This window comes from Heterodontus francisci, chromosome 24, assembly GCF_036365525.1.
Source record: "Heterodontus francisci isolate sHetFra1 chromosome 24, sHetFra1.hap1, whole genome shotgun sequence".
NCBI classification, from domain to species: Eukaryota; Metazoa; Chordata; class Chondrichthyes; order Heterodontiformes; family Heterodontidae; genus Heterodontus; species Heterodontus francisci.
The window spans coordinates 58,819,309-58,838,729 of record NC_090394.1 but is presented as its reverse complement, the minus strand read 5'-3'; the positions used below and the strand labels follow the sequence as shown (position 1 = coordinate 58,838,729).

At 41.9% G+C, this 19,421-nt stretch overlaps 1 protein-coding gene across 6 annotated transcripts in view; it reads left to right on the top strand.

Moving 5' to 3' along the window:
• wdr90 (WD repeat domain 90) overlaps positions 1-19,421 on the top strand; it is a 104,614-nt gene that overhangs the window by 3,660 nt on the left and 81,533 nt on the right. For all 6 annotated transcript variants that reach the window (XM_068056293.1, XM_068056296.1, XM_068056295.1 and 3 more), the window contains exons 2-9: positions 1,946-2,086; positions 3,806-3,903; positions 6,113-6,289; positions 7,676-7,814; positions 9,764-9,934; positions 14,357-14,480; positions 16,873-16,943; positions 17,816-17,925. In XM_068056293.1, coding sequence (XP_067912394.1) covers positions 2,068-2,086; positions 3,806-3,903; positions 6,113-6,289; positions 7,676-7,814; positions 9,764-9,934; positions 14,357-14,480; positions 16,873-16,943; positions 17,816-17,925 — 909 coding nt within the window. In that variant the 5' untranslated portion in view covers positions 1,946-2,067. The remainder of the gene's footprint in view (positions 1-1,945; positions 2,087-3,805; positions 3,904-6,112; positions 6,290-7,675; positions 7,815-9,763; positions 9,935-14,356; positions 14,481-16,872; positions 16,944-17,815; positions 17,926-19,421) is intronic.

Here is a 19,421-nt window from a genome sequence, read left to right as displayed (position 1 = left end):
TGAGAGAGTGAGAGAGTGAGAGAGTGAGAGAGTGAGAGTGTGAGAGTGTGAGTGTCAGGGCCGTGAGAGAGAGAGAGAGAGAGAGAGAGAGAGTGTGAGTGAGTGAGTGAGTCAGGGCCGTGAGAGAGAGAGAGTGTGAGTGAGTGAGTCAGGGCCGCGAGAGTGAGTGAGTCAGGGCCGAGAGAGAGAGAGAGAGAGAGAGAGAGAGAGAGAGAGTCAGGGCCGAGAGAGAGAGCGTCAGGACCGAGAGAGAGAGAGAGAGAGAGAGAGAGAGAGAGAGAGTGAGTGAGTGTGAGTGAGTCAGGGCCGCGAGAGAGAGTGTGAGTGAGTCAGGGCCGCGAGAGAGAGTGTGAGTGAGTCAGGGCCGTGAGAGAGAGAGCGCGAGTTTGTGAGTGAGTGAGTCAGGGCCGAGGGAGAGGGAGAGTGTGAGTGAGTTAGGGCCAAGAGAAAGAGTGTGAGTGAGTCAGGGCCGCGAGAGAGAGAGAGAGAGAGAGAGAGAGTGAGAGTGAGTGACAGGGCTGCAAGAGAGTGTGTGTGTGAGTGAGTGAGTCAGGGCTGCAAGAAAGAAAGAAAGAAAGAGAGAGAGAGTGTGTGAGTGAGTCAGGACCGCGAGAGAGAGAGAGAGAGAGTGTGAGTGAGTGAGTCAGGGCCGCGAGAGAGAGTGTGAGTGAGTGAGTGCCGAGAGAGTGTGTGAATGAGTGAGTCAGGGCTGCGGGAGGGAGAGAGAGAGAGTGTGAGGGCCCAGAGAGAGAGCCAGCGATCCGGGGCTACAACTGGTGGGCAAACCAGGGGTCAGGGTGGGCAGGTGGGTAAGCAAGCCAACTGGGGCTAGGGCGAGCAAGCCTGGGCCAGGAGACAGGGAGAGTTGAAGTATCAGTTTCAGCTGCCTTGTACCTAAACTCTGGAATTCCCTCCATAAACCACTTTGCCGCTATGCTCCTTTAAACCTAATTCTTTAACCAAGCTTTTGGTCATCTGTCCTGATATCCTTCTGAGGCTCAGTTTTTTTTGATTATTGTTTTTGTTAAGCATTTATAAGTTTTTGGTATGTTTGAGGTTCTAGATGGATGCAAGTTGTTTTTAACACTGGTGGTATAAGCAAAATACTGTACATGTGGGAAATATTTGTTACGGCAATGTGGTTGGTTTAGAGTGGTTCCCACTATTCAACTCCCACCTGACTGCATCAAGTGTGTTTTGTTATTGGGTTTAACTCCTTGGTGTTTTATTTGTCAAATAAACTGTGACTGGTTTTCTTGTACATTTAAAACAGAAAATCAATTGTTTATTGATCAATACACCTTATCCCAAAATTGTCACAACCGCATCCACTCGCACATTTGCTCACCCGCACGCGCGCACACACACACAGAAGAGACCGAGAGGAAAAAAAGGGGTAAGCGATGATCATTGGGGCGTTAGGTTTCAGGGGAGCTCACTGTAAACCTGTTGAATTCTCTTAGAAATCAAGTTCTCGTTGATTGCAGGCGTGAGGTGATTATAGATTTCTCTCTTGATTGAAAGTTCAGTTGAAGTCGGTAGATCACTTCTAGTTTATTGCTGTAGAGCGTAGATACAGAATTCCACAGCATAGCACGTGCCTTTGGTTTGCTGGAAACAAGCTTCTGGATGACTTCTTGAATAAAACATAAAATACTGTCAACACTCAGCATATATGAAAAAGAAAAGTTTTGATGAAAGGTCCTTACCTGAAATATCAACTTGCCTGTTCTCTCCACAGACGCTGCCTGGCCAGCTGAGTATTTTCAACATTTTCTGTTTTTGACTGATCTGACATTTGGGCTGTTAGTAAGGCATCCTGTTCAGTTTGCAGAGAAAAAAGGAGCTGAAGGCAAATTATTGAAATGGCAGAGAGGTGGCACATAGATTTGCTTTTGGCTCCTGTAATTTTTCTTGCAGTTACCCAATGCTATTTTTCTTTCAGATGATCTCCTCTGTCAAAATGCTCTCTTGCATTGAAAGATTTGATCTTTGATCCACATTAACTAAGAATAATCTACTGGGCCAAAGGAACAAGAGTATTTGTTGAGGGCAACTTTGACCGGCATGGATAAACCAAAAATAGGTGAAAAAAGTAGTGGGCATTGTCATTAAGCGTGTCGCTGAGTCTACATAACCTAATTAAAATGTGTTTGCAGAACTCCCTTTTGATAGTCTATTGTATAGGGCATCTTAATTTATTGTTACGGTATCTGTTTCTGATACGTCCGTATGTACCAGCTGTTTTTCCAAAACTATTCTAGTAATGTGCTGTTTTTTTCCCCTCTGGTTTCCAGAAGCTGACCATGTGACTGGTAAAGCTGCATTTCTTTATATGGGATCTACCTGCTATTCAGTGTGACAATTATACTGTATATAACTAACTGCTAGCACTTTTACTCCCTTCAAATAAATTTCCTGTTATACTTTGTTTCGGTTTTAGTCAATATGCTGCAAAGAACTTTATTCCTTGTCTTAATGGAACATACTTCCATCTAATTCATAAATACGTTTTGTAGCAGGGCAACATTGATGACCACTTCAGTATGAAATTATTCTAGGCGGTGCAGAGCTTCTTCAACTTAAAAGTGTGAAAAACAGAAGGGTCTGCAGAACTTGCACAGGCAGGGCAGCTACCCTAGTGTTCACTGACAGAATTCAAAGATATGCAGAGTATCGAGACCAAAACTGTACACAGTACTTTAGGTGTGGTCTCACCAACGCCCTGTACAGTTGTAGCAAGACTTCCCTGCTTTTATACTCCCTTTTCCTTTGCAATAAAGACCAACATTCCAATTGCCTTCCTAATTACTTGCTGTACCTGCATGCTAACATTTTGCGGGCATCTAGAGATGAGAAATAAATGTAGTATTGCCCTGAGAACAAAAGAAGTGTGTAGTTTTCATGCATGAGTTTTGACAGTGTTAACAGGCATTCACCTGCACAGGACTTCACAGCCAACCCGAGCCTTGTTGTTTCCTGGTGTCCACACGCACACAGTTCCATCAGATGCTGCTGTATAACAGTCTAAAGTGTGGACTCTTGCTGAAAATTTTTTTCTTCCCAGCCTAATTGAAGGGTGCTGTACCCAACCGTGATGCTTCTATCAGTGCCCCAGCTAGGATCAACTAAATTAGCAAGACTAGGGAGTGAACTATAGAATCTTTTTAGTCTGTATGGCTCGAGATAACCTTCCTTGGAGCCTGCGTATCTATTTTATTGTAATTTTAGTTTTGCTGCCATTTCGCCTCTTCCATATTTCTCCTAAGCACTGCACCTAGCTGGCTAGAAGGATTGGTTGAAGACCTATTTCCTGACGTGCCAATGATGCTAGACTAACATATGAGCATCTGAGGTGTATTGATGCTGCAGTTTTCTGTGGATGCAGATTTTACAACCTGGAGTGTTGTTTCCAGTGGTAGTTTGCTGCTGGGCTCGTCTGAATTCATGGTACCCACTCTTACAAAGATGCTCCAGGATATTCTCTGATTTTAAATTTTTTTTATTTTTCATACTTTCCCCAACGGTGCTTTATTCCTGTCATTGACTTTTTGGGAAAATGATTGCTTTGATTGATGCTGCACAGATGTACCCTGCCTGTGGTGTAGAACTTCACTGCAGTGAAATTACCGAACATTTTAGCTAAGTTTAAAAAGTTATTTAACCTGCAATAGCTGCCCTTTTTGCCATATGTGCAAGGTGAAATACATAGCTTAATACATCTAAAGTGTGCGCACTTTCAGTTTTATTCTGTTGAGTTGTGCTTAAGCTCATTGGTTTTTTTTTAACCTTGATTCTGTTTCAGAGTCTGTATGGCAGCGTCCATATGTGAACATCTTCAAACACTTCAAATTGGAAGAATGGAAGAAATCAACAAAAGAAGGGGATGTCACAAATGTTATGGTACTATTTGTTTTCCTTTTCAAAACATTTCGCCTCCTCCTGCAGGTACCTACTTTTACTGTGGCATAGTTCCACAGATACCAGCAGCCGTCTGGTACTTTTCCAAGTAGCTGTTTTTTACGTGTGAACTGAGACAGTAAAGTTTTTCTTAATTCTAAAAGAGGAAGCGGCTAAGGTGTTTGCAAGCCCCAAAGTGTGAGGTGTACTCAGAGAGTCTGAGAACTTGGAGGCTCAGTCAATCTCCACTTGAGTAGTTTCTCTGACTCCTGCCTGAACCCAGCTGGGTCCACTACCTGATTGTTCAGTGGGACTGGTAAATGTGCTTCAGGAGGCCACAGCTGTGATCCTGTGGGAATTGTCTCTGGCATAATTGGGAGGTGGGGTTGGAGGGGGTGTGAAAGAGAGATACACACAAGAACACAAGAAATAGGAGCAGAAGTAGACCATGTGGCCCATCGAGCCTGTTCCACCATTCAATATGATCGTGGCTGATCTTGGGCTTCAATTCCATTTTCCTGCCCGCTCCCCATATCCTTTGATTCCCTGCGAGACCAAAAATCTATCTATCCCAGCCTTAAATGTATTAAATGATGCACAACTCGCTGGGCTAGAGAATTCCAAAGATTCACAGCCCTTTGAGTGAAGTAATTTCTTCTCATCTCAGTCCTGAATGATTGACCCTTTATCCTGAGGCTGTGTCCCTGTGTTCTAGACTCCCTGACCAGTGGGAACAATCTCTCAGCTTCTACCCTATCAAGCCCTTGTATGTCTCAATTAGATCGCCTCTCATTCTTATAGGCCCAATTTACTCAGCCTCTCATCATAGGACAATTCCCTCATCCCAGAGACCAGTTTAGTAGATCTGGGACATGGGAGGCCCAAGGCTTCCATATGCTGTTCCTCCTGGCCCATGAGGAAACTTAAAATCAAATTGTTCGCACAGGCTGGGTCCCTTCTGTTCCGCGATGCAGCTCCCAGAGGTTGGGCCTGAGGGGAAAGCCATCATTGCTCCCCTGCTCAGGCCTCCGACTGAAATTGGAGATAAGTCATGATGACAATTGAGCTCCGATCAGCATATTTAAAAAAGGACCCTGCTGCCTCCCTGTCTTTGCCTGCGACTTGAGCCATAGTGGGATCAGAGGTGTAAGTGACTGGCCTCATTTTAACTGCCCTTACCGCCCCCTTTACGTCAGGCAGTCACAATTAAATCAGGGCCTGAATGTCAGGCTGTTTGTTCATGGAGAATATTACAGACCGGCTTGGTCTTTATACTTTCCAGCAGGAGTCATTGAATAACGAATCAAGAGAGTGGGAGTTTTGGTTGACTTTTTTTCTTTCTTCTGCTTGGACTTCTGCATACCACTTTCTGTTTGATGGAATATGCAGGTGATCAATCTGTAACTCATTGCTAGCTGGTTACCTTGCTCACAAATGTTTCTTTCTTTGATTTAATATTTGGCCTTTGCCACCTCTACCAGTTACTAGAATTTTGTTGCAGAAGAAATCACAGATGTCAAGGTAGAATTTAATCATTGCACACATTTTCGGGATGCTCTATTTCTCCATAATTCTATGTTTGTGCTCCAATGTGCACATGCGGTTTTTTTTAAAGGTTTTGAATTATTTTTTGTGCACAATAACTTCAGTAAATAAAGATAAGGGAACATTATTCCATAAAGGACTCTTTTTCATCTCTAATGGAAAGTACATCTCTTGATCAGTTTTCAACTAGAGTCAGAGAAAGAAACAGCACTGAAACAGGCCCTTCGGCCCACCGAGTCTGTGCCGACCATCAACCACCCATTTATACTAATCCTACATTAATTCCATATTCCCTACCACATCTCCACCTTCCCTCAATTCTCCTACCACTACCTACACTAGGGGCAATTTACAATGGCCAATTTACCTATCAACCGGCAAGTCTTTGGCTGTGGGAGGAAACCGGAGCACCCGGCAGAAACCCACGTGGTCACAGGGAGAACATGCGAACTCCACACAGGCAGTACCCAGAACCGAACCCGGGTTGCTGGAGCTGTGAGGCTGCGGTGCTAATCACTGCGCCACTGTGCCGCCCCGGCTTAAATGGAGGAACATGATAAGTTCTGTGTAGGGTAGTAGAGAGATGATTGCAACTATAATTGCAGATTGAGGAGTTAATCTTGAGCTTGCAAAATTAATTGGATGTTTATTCTGGATTCTTTGTAAGGATAAAACCCTGAAATGCACAGTGTATCGTATCCGAGGCTCCATCCCTCCTGGTAACTACATTCAGTTACCAAAAACCAGCACTCAATCCCTTGGGCTAGTTGGTCGCTACCTCTACCTCCTCTTCAAACCAATTGTATCCAAATACTTTGTGGTTCACTTTGATGCAGTCACTGAGGTATGTGATGATTAGTGCTCTCCTTCGTTGGCATGACTGTTTCCTTTAACATTAGAATGATCTAACACTGTTACTGAAAAGTTTGTATTCGTGTTTATAGGTTAAAGTTGCAATTTTCGCTAAGATCATTCATCCAATTAAACTGCATAATTTAACAAATAAAACAATGATCAACGTACTTTCTTTATGTTTCATTGTTTCTGGTGATAATGAAGCAAAATGGACATCTGGACCTAGTGGAAAACCATTTCCTTATTACTGCTCAGTGTTGATTTGAGTCATGGAAACTGTAGACTTGCATAGAATTGCTAACAGAAACTCTTAAATCCCTTCAACTACTGTAATACCCTGATCAAATCAGTCAGCTTTGAATGTGTTTAAAGATTGGCTGTGTTTCCTATAAGTTATTCAAAACACATTTTTATGTCCAATTCTGTCTCTTTACCTTTTTGTTGTCTGAAGGTGCTGACGTATACTGTAGTACTGTTTCATGGCTGGCAGTATTGGCCTTTTGGTAATAGTCCCATGCTGGCAGTCTTCAAATGTAGGCCTGTATATTGAATTTTAGGTGGGGACCATCGCTGCTGAGCCAGTTCTTTTCACACTGTTCTCCACATATGCACATTTTCCAGCAGTCGTCACTGGATAACAATTTAAGATCGGGAACCCTGGCAGGCATTCCCACCATGTAAATTAGGTTTGACACTCATGATCTAGAAAGAGCACAGGTTGCTGGGGAATCCCAGCATGGTTTCTGGAAAAATAGGTTCTGCGTCACCTCCATGATGGAATTTTGGAAGCGATTGCAAAATTGATGAATGATGGAAATCCAGTAGATATTGACATTAATAGAACAAAAATTGAGCTTACAGTTTACTGGTTAACAAAAAAAACTTCAGTCCTCAAGTGCTTTTCAATGAAATAATTTCAGAGACATTTCCTTTAGATTATTGATGCATTTGGAAGAATGAGCTTGGAAAAATATGAAGATTTTTCTTTATTAAAAATATATTTATGCTGATTCCCACTTATCTTGTTGCCTTTCTGTTCCTTGTGTCATTTCTCAACTGAGGCTGTGCACTGCTGCCATGCTTGCGTGAAGGTTTGTGTAAGCGTAGAGAAGAGTTTGATCTGTGTTCATAAATGCAGATTGTGAGTTCCTGATATAGGACTCACAGGCACTAATGTGCATTTTGTAGCTGTGTAATACAGTACTCCAAGAACATTTATCATCTTGGCATAAGCTAATTACTTGAATTGTGACCTTGGTCTCTAATTCTAGGGGAAGTGTCTGTCTGGGAGTTGGGGAGAAAGGCTGATTGCACAGTGCTACTTTCCGTTATGGGAATTATACCATGCAGTATTTCTGTATCCTTTTCTCTCCAGGGGAGTCAAGTCATTCGAATTTCATTCTCCAACCTCTTCAAAGACTTCAAATCCACAGCTACATGGCTCCAGTTCCCCTTTGTTTGTGGTGCAGTGGAAGGCTCTGTGTATAATACCACTGCAAAGACTGCAAAGCAAGGTATGCTGGGAAGAGTGTTCCGTATGCTTACTATTGTTTCCTTTATTGTACAAGGTCCTCAATTGCTCATCTTTGGAAAAAACAGTACCAGTTTGTCTGTGGTTCCCTTTGAACAAACTGCCAGAACATTGTGTGACTGTATTTTTATTTTGTTTTCACCTTTTATTCTATGACTGCTGTACATAAGGCACAGTAGTAGAATAGTCCAATGTCAGATCATCTTGTGACTGTGTCTACAAAAATGTTAGTACTAGTAGAACATGTAGAAACAAATGTCCAGAATTCAAATTCTTGCTTCACCAATATTACTTCCAATTAAACAAATCTGAAGTACCTATGAGGACCTGTGCTTATTTTTATTTGGTAGGCTATGGGTTACATTGTGACACTTTTTCTTCACCTTGCTTTTTCATGTCACTTGTATGCAACGTTCTTTAGCTTATTCTCTGATGTCATTGTGATATTTGCATTGCTTGAGTGCATCTAGAATGGGCTACTGCTGTTTGTGCATTCCCCTTTCATTTGTCCCTGTGGGAAAGCAACTTGCCTGTGCTTCGTATCTTATCTCTGTCAAGGTCAGGAACTCGTGAGGTGTGAAATTGCAGAAGTGAGCCAATGTCCCATCACGCTATTGTTGAGCTTGTTGCACTCTCAACTCTGCTACCTTGTGACTGCATTGATTTGATTCAGCAAGGTGCTATTTTTTTCGTTATATTTGTTCTGTTTCCATGTTATTTAGTGTTTTTTTTAAACAGTTTTTCATATTTGCATCATTACAAAGCGCCACCAAAGCAAATTTGCTGGTGCCCTGATTTGGTTTACCTGATGCCTGGATCCTTCTAACTGCACCTTTTTTTGGAAAACTGCTGAAAGAACAGATTGCCCTGCAATCTTAATGATTCCTTGTGATATTTACAAGTTGAATTAATTTGCTTCTTTCCAATAACTCAAATAACATTAAACATTCATATTAGTTTTACAGCTTCCATTTAACATTCCTGAACCACAGTGAGTAAATTGACAGAAAGTCATGTGTTTTGGTGCCACATCCGTGGAGAAACACTAGGCCCTGGCCATTCTTGCTCATTTTAGGCTCTAATTCATATTGAATCCATGTTATTCTCAGTGATCTTAGTATGCAGGGAAATTGACTCACTGAGCAAGTGGTGGCTGTATGATTTCAGAGTGAGACACATCAATTTTTTCACATTACATTTAATGCATTTAGTGTCATAATGCAGTGATTTTGGTATTCGCTTCACAGATTGTGAATTCACATCTGACTATGGCAAATTTTGTAATTAAATTCAATAAACCTAGTAACTTGTGGAGTGGTATCAGAAAAATGACTAGAGAAGTTGTCTGGATTTTTGTGTGTAAAACCATTTGGTTCACTAGTGTCTTTCAGAACTCATTGCTCCTACCCTGTCTGGTGTACATGCAACTCTTAATGTTCTCTGAAGTAGCCGAGTAATTCACTCAAATGAGCAGTCAATCACCCAAGAAGCTGTTCGTGCCTTCAGTTAAATAGGGATGGGCAATAAATATGGTTGTGTTAGTATTGCCCACATCCTAAAAACAAATTTAAAAAATTGCATTTGGTTTGAGGAGACACAATTGGCCTGCTTTATTTGGTTTTGTGTTTAAATTTATCTGCTATAAGTGTACCATGCATCATTGCAAATTTAACCACTTTGAATTTCTGAATCTAACTCATTTCAGAAGATAGTGAGGTTGTGAGCTATGTTCCTGTTTTGTTTTCTTTATAAATGTAACTTCCTTTCACCTCTATCTGAATCCTTTGTATCCTTATTTAATTTATAAGCATCAAAAGAATAGTAATTTTTTTTTGACCATTACTACTAGGTACACATTTCATCAGGTAGGTGTATTCATCTAATTGTTTGGGGGGTAATGCATGTAATCTTTTCCTTTACTTCTGTATACAGACCTGGTGGGCCTTGCCCCTGCTGGTGTGAAGTGGACCTGCTTGATGATGGACCTTCAGTATATTCTGTCATTTTATCTGAACCGACACTACAGCCACCTGAAAAGCATTAAACTCTGCTCCAACATGTTTGTTAAGAATATCTTCACCAGTGACCTCGTATTTGAGCCAAGTAAGTGATCACACTGCTATCAAGGACTAAATGAGATAGACATGGATCTTGGTGTGATCTAACATTCATAGACTGCATGCTCCTAACTACACAATATATGAGTGGAAATGGTCAGTATTTGGCCAGGTTTGTGAGTTGTATACAAAGAAATTGGGATGAAAAATAGAAATAAGGATGATTACAAGATCATGATAATTACTGACAAGGCCATTTGACTCATCTTAGTTTACCCATCCAAAAAGATCCTAAATTCCCCTATTTAATTATTGTTTCTTAGATAATTCCAAGGTTTTATTTTTGCCTTCAGTACACTTCCTGGATGTATGTTGTCTGTCCTGTTTGTAAAGAAGTATTTCTTGATATCCATCCTAAATTTACCTTTTGCCAGAGTCCCATTCTTTCTATTTAATGTAAAGTAATATTCCAGTTTTTTTCTTTTTCAGGGGGCTCATTTAAATAGTGGGGGCAGAGTGGCCACCCCCAATGACGTGTAGGGGCGGCCTATGTGTCCCCAGCAACAGTGTCCGGCACCACCGCACAGCGCCGGCGCCATTTTTAAAGGGCTTTAAGCCCTTACAATTACTTTAAATTTTTAAACAGACATCAGTGCTAAATTTTTAATAAACAATAAGAAATATGTGGATGGCCCTTCCCCAACCCCCCAATGGTCATTTCAATGCCTGGAATGACCAACACATTTCTTTTTCTGTACCCAAACTTTACCCATTAACATCCAATAAAAATGGATTTTCCTGCTCCTCCACCCCTCCAGCCCTGAACTTTTTATTACTCCCTCTCTGAAGGCGTGCAAAAGCCAAACGGAGACCGTAAAATTGGTGTGGGACGGCAGATAAGTTCATTTGAATATCATTACTGTCTATTTAAATATGCAGATAAAGGGCCCGCTGCCAGGTGGAGGGGGGGCCCACACCAAGGTCCCCAACACCCCCACCACCCCCACCCCCAGGTGGGCCTCTCCCTGCAACATTTTACCGGCCCCCGCGCCACGACCGGTGGCGTTGAGAGCCGGTAAAATTTAGTCCTGTATTTAGTTCATATTTTTTCTTTGATTTTTACAATAAAATAAACAGAATTAGCTTTCATACATTTTCCCAGAAAGTTGCATGTTAAATTATGGTTGTTTCAAAAGCAAGAGAAATGAATATCATCTTCCTTCTCCATCACTCTTTCTTGGTCCATCCAAATGGCATTGCCCTGTTATTGACTTGAAATATTCAGCACATCAACAGCACTGGCTTCTCCTCCAGGCCCTGAATGTTTACGTCGAGCATACCCCAAAATTACTTCCTTAGGGCCCCTTTTTTTCCCCCTTGACCTGCAGTGAAATTCTGTGTAAACATATGGTCAACCATATGTTTACTGATGACATCCAACTCTGTTATCTTCCTCAATCGATGATTGTGCTATGCGACTGCTTATCTGACAGAGTTGTGGATGAGCCAAAACTTTTTCCAGCTTAATGTTGGTAAGACAGAAACTCTCTTTTTTGGCCCCTGACGGAAGCCATCCTATCTATAGATGTGTTACTTATGTCAAATTTGACGGTGGACAACTTCAGTATATGTTTTACTCTGAGCAAGGCATCAACCCCGCATCCCATGAACCACCAAGACTGCCTAGTTCCATTTCTAGATTGCCCTGCATCCATTCCTTCCTAATCTGCATTGCTGCTGAATCTTTCATGCCTTTGTCACCTCCAGGTTTAACTTCTCCAGTGATCTCTTTTACTTGTATCCTGAACTTCACTGCACACATTCAAACTTGTCCAAAACTGTCATCTACATCTTATCTCATGCTAAATTCTGCTCACCTGTTACCTCCTCACCACCCTTCACAGCTTCATATCCCCGTGCATTGATTTCAAATTCCACCATTGTCTTCCCCAGCTTGCCTCTGTTACCACCTTTAGGCCTATGTCCTTTCTCCTTTGCATTCCTCCTCCTCTTCAAATTAGTGGCTGAGTTTTCACTCATTATGCTTCTGTAACCTAGAATTTCCTTTCTGAACCCATGTATTATGCTGCATCTGACCCCATCTTCAAACATTTCCTCTAATTCTTCCATCACATTTTCCATAACCTTGCTTCAACCCTGCACCATATTTTTCCCATTGTGAAGCCAGATTGGTAAATTTAAAGTGAATTGGTCTGAATCACAACTTTCTCTCAAATCTAACTACAAAGCTAACATATCAAATTAAAAGATACAATCTTGCCTTCAATAAATTTGAGTCAAAAATTGATGATTTGTGGGGATCTTTATCTCCAAAAAACAGGTTGATTGGGGTCAGATGAGATGTTAAAATTAAAAAAAAAAATCAAACCCAACCCTAACCTGCTTCCAGCCTATCCACAACTGGGCTTCACGGAGGCTGGGCTGGGAGCGGCAGCCAACCCACTCCCAGGAGGCAGGTTAGCCATTTAAACATTTTAATGAGACTGATAGCCTCAGATTTAACCTGTTTGCAGGTTTAACTCTGGTCAGCCAGGTTTCTCAGGCCTTGGGACTGCACTGTTTGTGGGCCAGGAGAAATGAGTGTGTTCTCTCCCCCCACCCCATAGAAAAACCCACTGATTGGGGATCGTACACCTGACACCCCCCCCCCCAAACGCTCCCTATCTGGGGATATGGCCTGGAGGGCTCACTGCTCAACTGGAAGCCCCCATCACTCAGGGTGACTTCTGGGAGTATTCTGTCAAAGAAAAAGGTCACACGCTGTGGAGTTTAAAAAAAATAGCATGAGGGGAAACTCCGACATCCAGGTATCCCGCCTGAAAACTAGCAAGGACCCTGTTGTAGATTGATGAAAAACCATGATAAATAACACTCGGTTTAAGATGCACCTTAACTCTTTGACCATGCTTTTGGTCACTGCCCTACTATCTCATGTGGCTCTGTGTCTAAGTTTAAATACAAGAAAATGCTGAAAATGCTTAGCAAATCTGGCAGCATCTGTGGAGAGAGAAACAGTTAACGTTTCAGGTTGACCATCTTTCATCAGAGCAGTGTCAAATTTTGTTTGCTAACACTTCAGTGAAGCACCCTTGGATCTTATACGGTTTAAAGGTACTATGTAAATGTAAGTTGTTGTTTGTTTTGCCCAGCTAGTGTGAAAATGTGGGTTATGATCACCTAGAATGATGATAAAGGTGCAGTTTTCACTCAAGTAATGTGAGAATATTGTAGATTTTAGTGCCTAATAATTTGAGTCCTCGTCCATCACTAAAATAAAAGCAAAATACTGCAGATGCTGGAAATCTGAAACAGAAACAAAAAATGCTGGAAATACTCAGCAGGTCTGGCATCTGTGGAGAGAGAAGCAGAGTTAATGTTTCAGGTCGGTCATCCTTCTTCAGAACTGGCAAATATTAGAAATGTAAGAGGTTTTAAGCAAGTAAAGCGGGGGGTGGGGCAAGAGATAACAAAAGAGGTGTTGATAGGACAAGGTCACTGACAGAAGCTGTCCTTATGTCAAATTCCAGGACTGCTGGGATTGTTGCAGTCTTCCAGCGAACATCAATGCAAGCTCGAGGAACAGCATCTCATTTACTGATTAGGCATGCTACAGCCTGCCGGACTGAACATTGAATTCAGTAATTTCAGAGCATGACGGGGCACCCCTTTTTTATGTTTAGTTATTTTTTTTCTTTTTTATTTGGTTATTTCATTTTAGTTTTTTTTTTAGTTTGGTTAGTTTGTTTCTACTGTGCCTAACCACTTTGTTTTTAAAAAAATGTTAATGTTTGTGCTTGGAGTGTTTAGTGCTTTATAGTCAATTCACACCCTCTCTGTACTAAAGCTTTGTCTTTCAGCACACCATTAACATACCGTTTGCCTTTGTTCCATGACCTTCTGGTCAGTTATTCTCTGTGATCTAATATTTGTCAGTTCTGAAGCAGGGTCACTGACCTGAAATGTTAACTCTGCTTCTCTCTCCACAAATGCTGCCAGATCTGCTGAGTATTTCCAGCATTTCTTGTTTTTACTTCATCCATCACTTCTTGTTTAGCGTTCGTTTTGTACATTCTGCTTGCTAACTTAGATTATGTAGTTTCTTGCCGCGTTTTTTGTTTTAGTGTCATAATTAGGAAAGCACTGTTTATTGGAGAGAGAAGAGAAGATTGAACAGATTAGTAATCTAATGTGAGAACAGAAAGTGCCAGAAATACTCGGCAGCTCTGGCAGCATCTGTGGAGAGAGAAACAGAGTTAACTTTTCAGTTCTGCGAACCTTCATCAGAGATCTGATGTGGTTGGGTGATATGGTGAAGTCAGTAGATCTGGGTCCTTGTTTTACAGTTTCTGAAATAAAAGGCCTATGGTATGTGTGCTGACTGCTAGAGCAAACCTGAACTGTGTCAATGTGCCATCTCTATACATGATTCTTTATCTGCATTTTTTAGGTGTGACTGTCTTTAAGGCCAAGTGTGCAGGACTGGTGCTGCAGGATGTCTCCCCAATGCCACGGGAAATGGCTTTCCTGGTGCCCAAAGGAGAAAATTGGCATGATATTTATGATTATATCAGGTCAGCTTCACTGCTTCGAGAGAATATGCCAATGGTTACCAGTGATATTGTATTTAAAGACATTAGTTTAGCATGTTATCGGATCCTTGGGACATCCTAAAGTGCTTTATATTCAGTTGAATATCTCTGAAGTACAGTCACTGCTATGTAGGCAAATTTGTCACCATTTTGTTTACAGCAAGGACCCACAGTGAGCAACTGACCAAAAACTTTTGGTTATGTTGGTTGAAGGAGTGATATTGGCAAAAATGCCAGATTTCCCCCTGCTGCTCCACTCCTTTTCAAGTAGTGCCATGCAATCTTTTATGACCATCTGGGGAGACGGGGAACGGGGATGGCACAGTGTTGCTTTAATGTTTCATCCAAAAAACCCGTTTTTGACAACTGAGAACTTTTGCAGCACTGCACAGATTTGCTACAGCTTAGAATAAACTGAAATTGCTTCCCCACCATGTATGCACCAGCCTACCTGTAAAGCAGAAAAGTGTTCCAAGCTACCTCTCAGAGGCGTATTCTGACAGGAGTTATTATGAGGGTCGACCAAAAGCTTGATCAAAGAAGGATTTTAAAAGAGTGGAGAGGTGTTTATGGAGGGAATTTCAGAGCTTGGGGCCTAGGTGGTTAAAAGCACAGCCACCAAAAGTAGGCATGGGGATGGTGGATAGCATGAGGTTAGAGTTGAAGGCACATAAAATTCTGGAGGAGCTGTAGGACTGATGGAGGTTGCAAAGATATAGAGAAGGAGGAAATCTAGGAAGTGATTTTAAATACAAGTTTTTACGAATTTTAAATTTGAAGTGTTGAGGACCAGGAGTCAGTGGGCCACGCGGAGTGAATCGAATTGGCTTAAGTATGGCATCTGTGATTCTGTGGACTTCAGGAGGAAGCCAAGATGTATCATTAACTCAACATTCTACACCTTTGCCACCCTCAGTGCTTCCTCCAAGTGGTGATCAACATGGAGGAGTACTGATTCATCAGCTGAGGGAGGGCGGTAGGTGGTAATCAGCAGGAGGTTTCCTTGCCCATGATGCCATGAGACTTTGTGGGGTCTAGAGTCGATGTTGAGGACTCCCAGGGCAACTCCCTCCAACTGTCACTGTGCCACCAGCTCTGCTGGGTCTGCCCCGTTGGTGGGACAGGACATATCCGTGATGGTGATGGCAGTGTCTGGGACATAGTCATACTCACAGAATCATACCTTATAGACAATGTCAGGCTGTTGCTTGACTAGTCTGTGGGACAGCTCCCCCAACTTTGGCACAAACCCCCAGATGTTAATAAGGAGGACTTTGCAGGTTCGATAGGGCTGGGTTTGCCATTGTCGTTTCCGGTGCCTAGGTCGATGCCGGGTGGTCCGTCCGGTTTCATTCTGTTTTATTGACTTCGTAGCAGTTGGATACAACTGAGTGGCTTGCTAGGCCATTTCAGAGGGCATTTAAGAGTCAACCACATTGATGTGGGTCTGGAGTCACATGTAGGCCAGACCAGGTAAGGACAGCAGATTTCCTTCCCTAAAAGACATTAGTGAGCCAGATGGGTTTTTTTTACAACAATCGACAATGGTTTCATGGCCATCATTAGACTAGCTTGCAGACTTTATCAGGAAAATGCCTATTACAGTGAAAATTATTGGTGTACTTTATCGCATTTAAATAATGAATGGATACCATTGCTAAACTAGGTGCTAAAATGAAGTAAGTCAATTTCAAGCATGTAGATGAGGAAGGATCTCTTCCATTGATGTCCTCGGTTTGTCCACACTTTACAGGAAGAGTGTTATTTGCTTTTTAGTCATGGATTCAACCACATTTTAAAATCACTTTTTTTCCATTGTATTATGTTTTCTTAAAGGGACTAGCAAATTGCACCGTTAACTGGCTTTACGCAGTGAGTAAGCTGTGGCTCAGCTGATAACATTCTCACCGCTGAGTCAGAAGGTTGTGGGTTCAAGTCCCACCACTCCAGGACGCAAAAATCAAAGCTGACACTCCAGCAGTGAGGAAGTGCTGCACCATTGGAGGTGCTGTCTTTCAGATGAAACATTGAAATGAGACCCCATCTGCCCTCGATTGGGTGTAAAAGATTCTTCGGCAGTGTTCTCCACTGTGCCCAAATTAGCTGTCACATTTCCTATATTACAACAGTGACTATTACAGCACGGAAACGGGCCATTGGCCCAACAGATTCACACCAGATGAGCCTCCTCACACCCTACTTCATCCAAGCCCATCAACATATCTTTCTATTCTTTTCTCCCTCTTGTGCTTATCGAGCATCCCCTTAAATGTATCAATGTAAAATAGAACTGATTGCACCTAGTTTGGCTCCGTTACATCCAGCTTTGTGCTGCTACATCTAGAATTCATCCAGTTTGTATGCTTGTCTCCAGGTTTCCTTCAGATGGAGTTAAGATGCCATTCGACTCTATTCAAAAGGGACAGTCCAGCCCACGCAAAACAGGTTAGAAATGCAGTTAACTTAAAATGGAAAACGTGTGAAGGTCTTGAACAGTGTTTAGATTAGATTAGAGATACAGCACTGAAACAGGCCCTTCGGCCCACCGAGTCTGTGCCGAACATCAACCACCCATTTATACTAATCCTACACTAATCCCATATTCCTACCAAACATCCCCACCTGTCCCTATATTTCCCTACCACCTACCTATACTAGTGACAATTTATAATGGCCAATTTACCTATCAACCTGCAAGTCTTTTGGCTTGTGGGAGGAAACCGGAGCACCCGGAGAAAACCCCCGCAGACACAGGGAGAACTTGCAAACTCCACACAGGCAGTACCCGGAATCGAACCCGGGTCCCTGGAGCTGTGAGGCTGCGGTGCTAACCACTGCGCCACTGTGCCGCCCTAAATTAATCATTATACTTTTAGTTTTTTTTGTCAACATAATTTCAGAGATGTAGCATTGACAGCTCAAGGTCTGTGAGCAACTTGTGGCAATGCAAAGGATTGAAGGTTGATTCTTGCAGATCTGTAGTAGGCTGCCAAGGATTTCTTCACTATACGTTTATGAATGCTGTCTGTAATTGGTAGATTTTTGAAATTTAACTGTTTATTGTTTCATTCTGAGCCACAAAAATTAATAAACTTGCTATTTCACGCTGATGCCTCTGATCCTGCAAACCAGTCTCAAATGATGCATTTATGTAAGCCTGCCCACCTCTGCACACAGAACCAATCCTTTGCTGCCTTTGACCCAGTCAAAAATATTTAACAATTTATCCCTTAAAAACAGCATCAAAAGCCAGCATCTTTCTGCTACAATTTTACCAATAATGTATTTTCTTATTTTTTTAATCTTGTCTTATCTAGGTCACCCAGCGCATTGCACTCCAGTTAGAGCAAATCTGCACACTGTGAGTGTCAGTAAGGCAGTGCAAGACAGAGTTTCCCTCATCCAGCAAATTACCAGCCCAGAGACAGTGAGTACCTAAAAAAAAAAGTTGGCACACTACTTACTCAATGTTTTATAGAGCTTGAATTGGTGAAATTATCTTGTCCTCAAGATGCCTAGTGTTTTCAGTGAATAACTTTTGAAGTATAGTCACTATTATGTATGAAAGGAATATCTTGCATTTAAATAGAGCATTTCATGATCTCAGGACATCTCAAAATGCTTCACAGCTGGTGACAACCTTTTGAAATTTAGTCATTGTCATATTGTAGTGTAATGCAAAAGCTAATTGGGGGAGAGCAAGGTCAAACAGTAATGAGATAAATGACCACTTAAGCAGCTTTAGTGGTGATATTTGAGGGATAAATGTTCGTCAGGACAAAAGGGTAACACCCCTGCTCTTTTTTCAAAGTGTCCTTACAATCTTTTATGTCTATCTGAGAGGGCAGACCAGACCTTGGTTTAACATCTTAGTTGAAAGGTGTCATTTTCAAAGGTGCTACGCTCCCTCTACTGCACTGGAGTATTAGTTGGAATGATGTGCTCAAGTTCTAGAGCGGGACTTGAGCCCAAAACCTTTTGACTTAAGCTAGAGTGCTACCACTGAGCCAAAGGTTCTGTGCCGTAATGACTCTATGACTCTAAGGGTGGCGCCTACTGTAGACAAACATGCCATTCAGTTTGTCTGTCAAGATCTCTCAATAATTGAAATCTATCTGCTTTTGGTGCTGTTTAATTGATTCAGGGCACTGGGAAAACTTGCTGTTTTTCACAGTGCCACAATATCTCTTAACACCCACCTGAACAGGGAGACAGTCTCTGTTTAATATCTTATCCAAACTATGCAACATCCAACACTGCAGCACTCTCTCAATGAAGTGCCAGCCCAGATAATGTACAGGGCATCAGCATAAAACTATTGAGTCCACATGCATGCAAGATTTGTAAATTGGCTCCACCCCCTTGGAACTGATTAGAGATTTTCTGCTGCAGTTTGAAATTCTCAGAATTAAAGGGCACAAGAGTACGTTATTGTTTAGCAAACAGAAGATTTTAAATTATTGAATATTTGCACATACTTTTTAAATTGTCAGTCAGATATTGAATGGAAGATTGTACACCAACAGCCATGGGTTTCATTCCCTCTGCAGTACTTTGGTGCACCAGTTGATTGCTTAAATTTCTGTCTACTATTTTAATGTGGGATTGATTCTATTTATTTTAGACAGGGAAATGACATTAACATAGAGCAGTAAAGAATTTATGTAAACATTAACTGGAATGCTTAAAAATTAGCAAAAATTACATCAGCCTGTAAGTGTTTCCTGATGTACGCATATAATCTTTCGCAGGTTTTAGGAATGTAGGAACAGGTGTAGGCCATTCAATCCCTCAAGCCTGTTCTCCATTCAGTGAGATCATGGCTGATCTGTGTCCTAACTCCATCCACCCACCTTGGCTTCAGTAGCTCTTCGCTCGTAAATCTAACATATGAATTCGGAGCAGAAGTAGGCCATTCGGCCC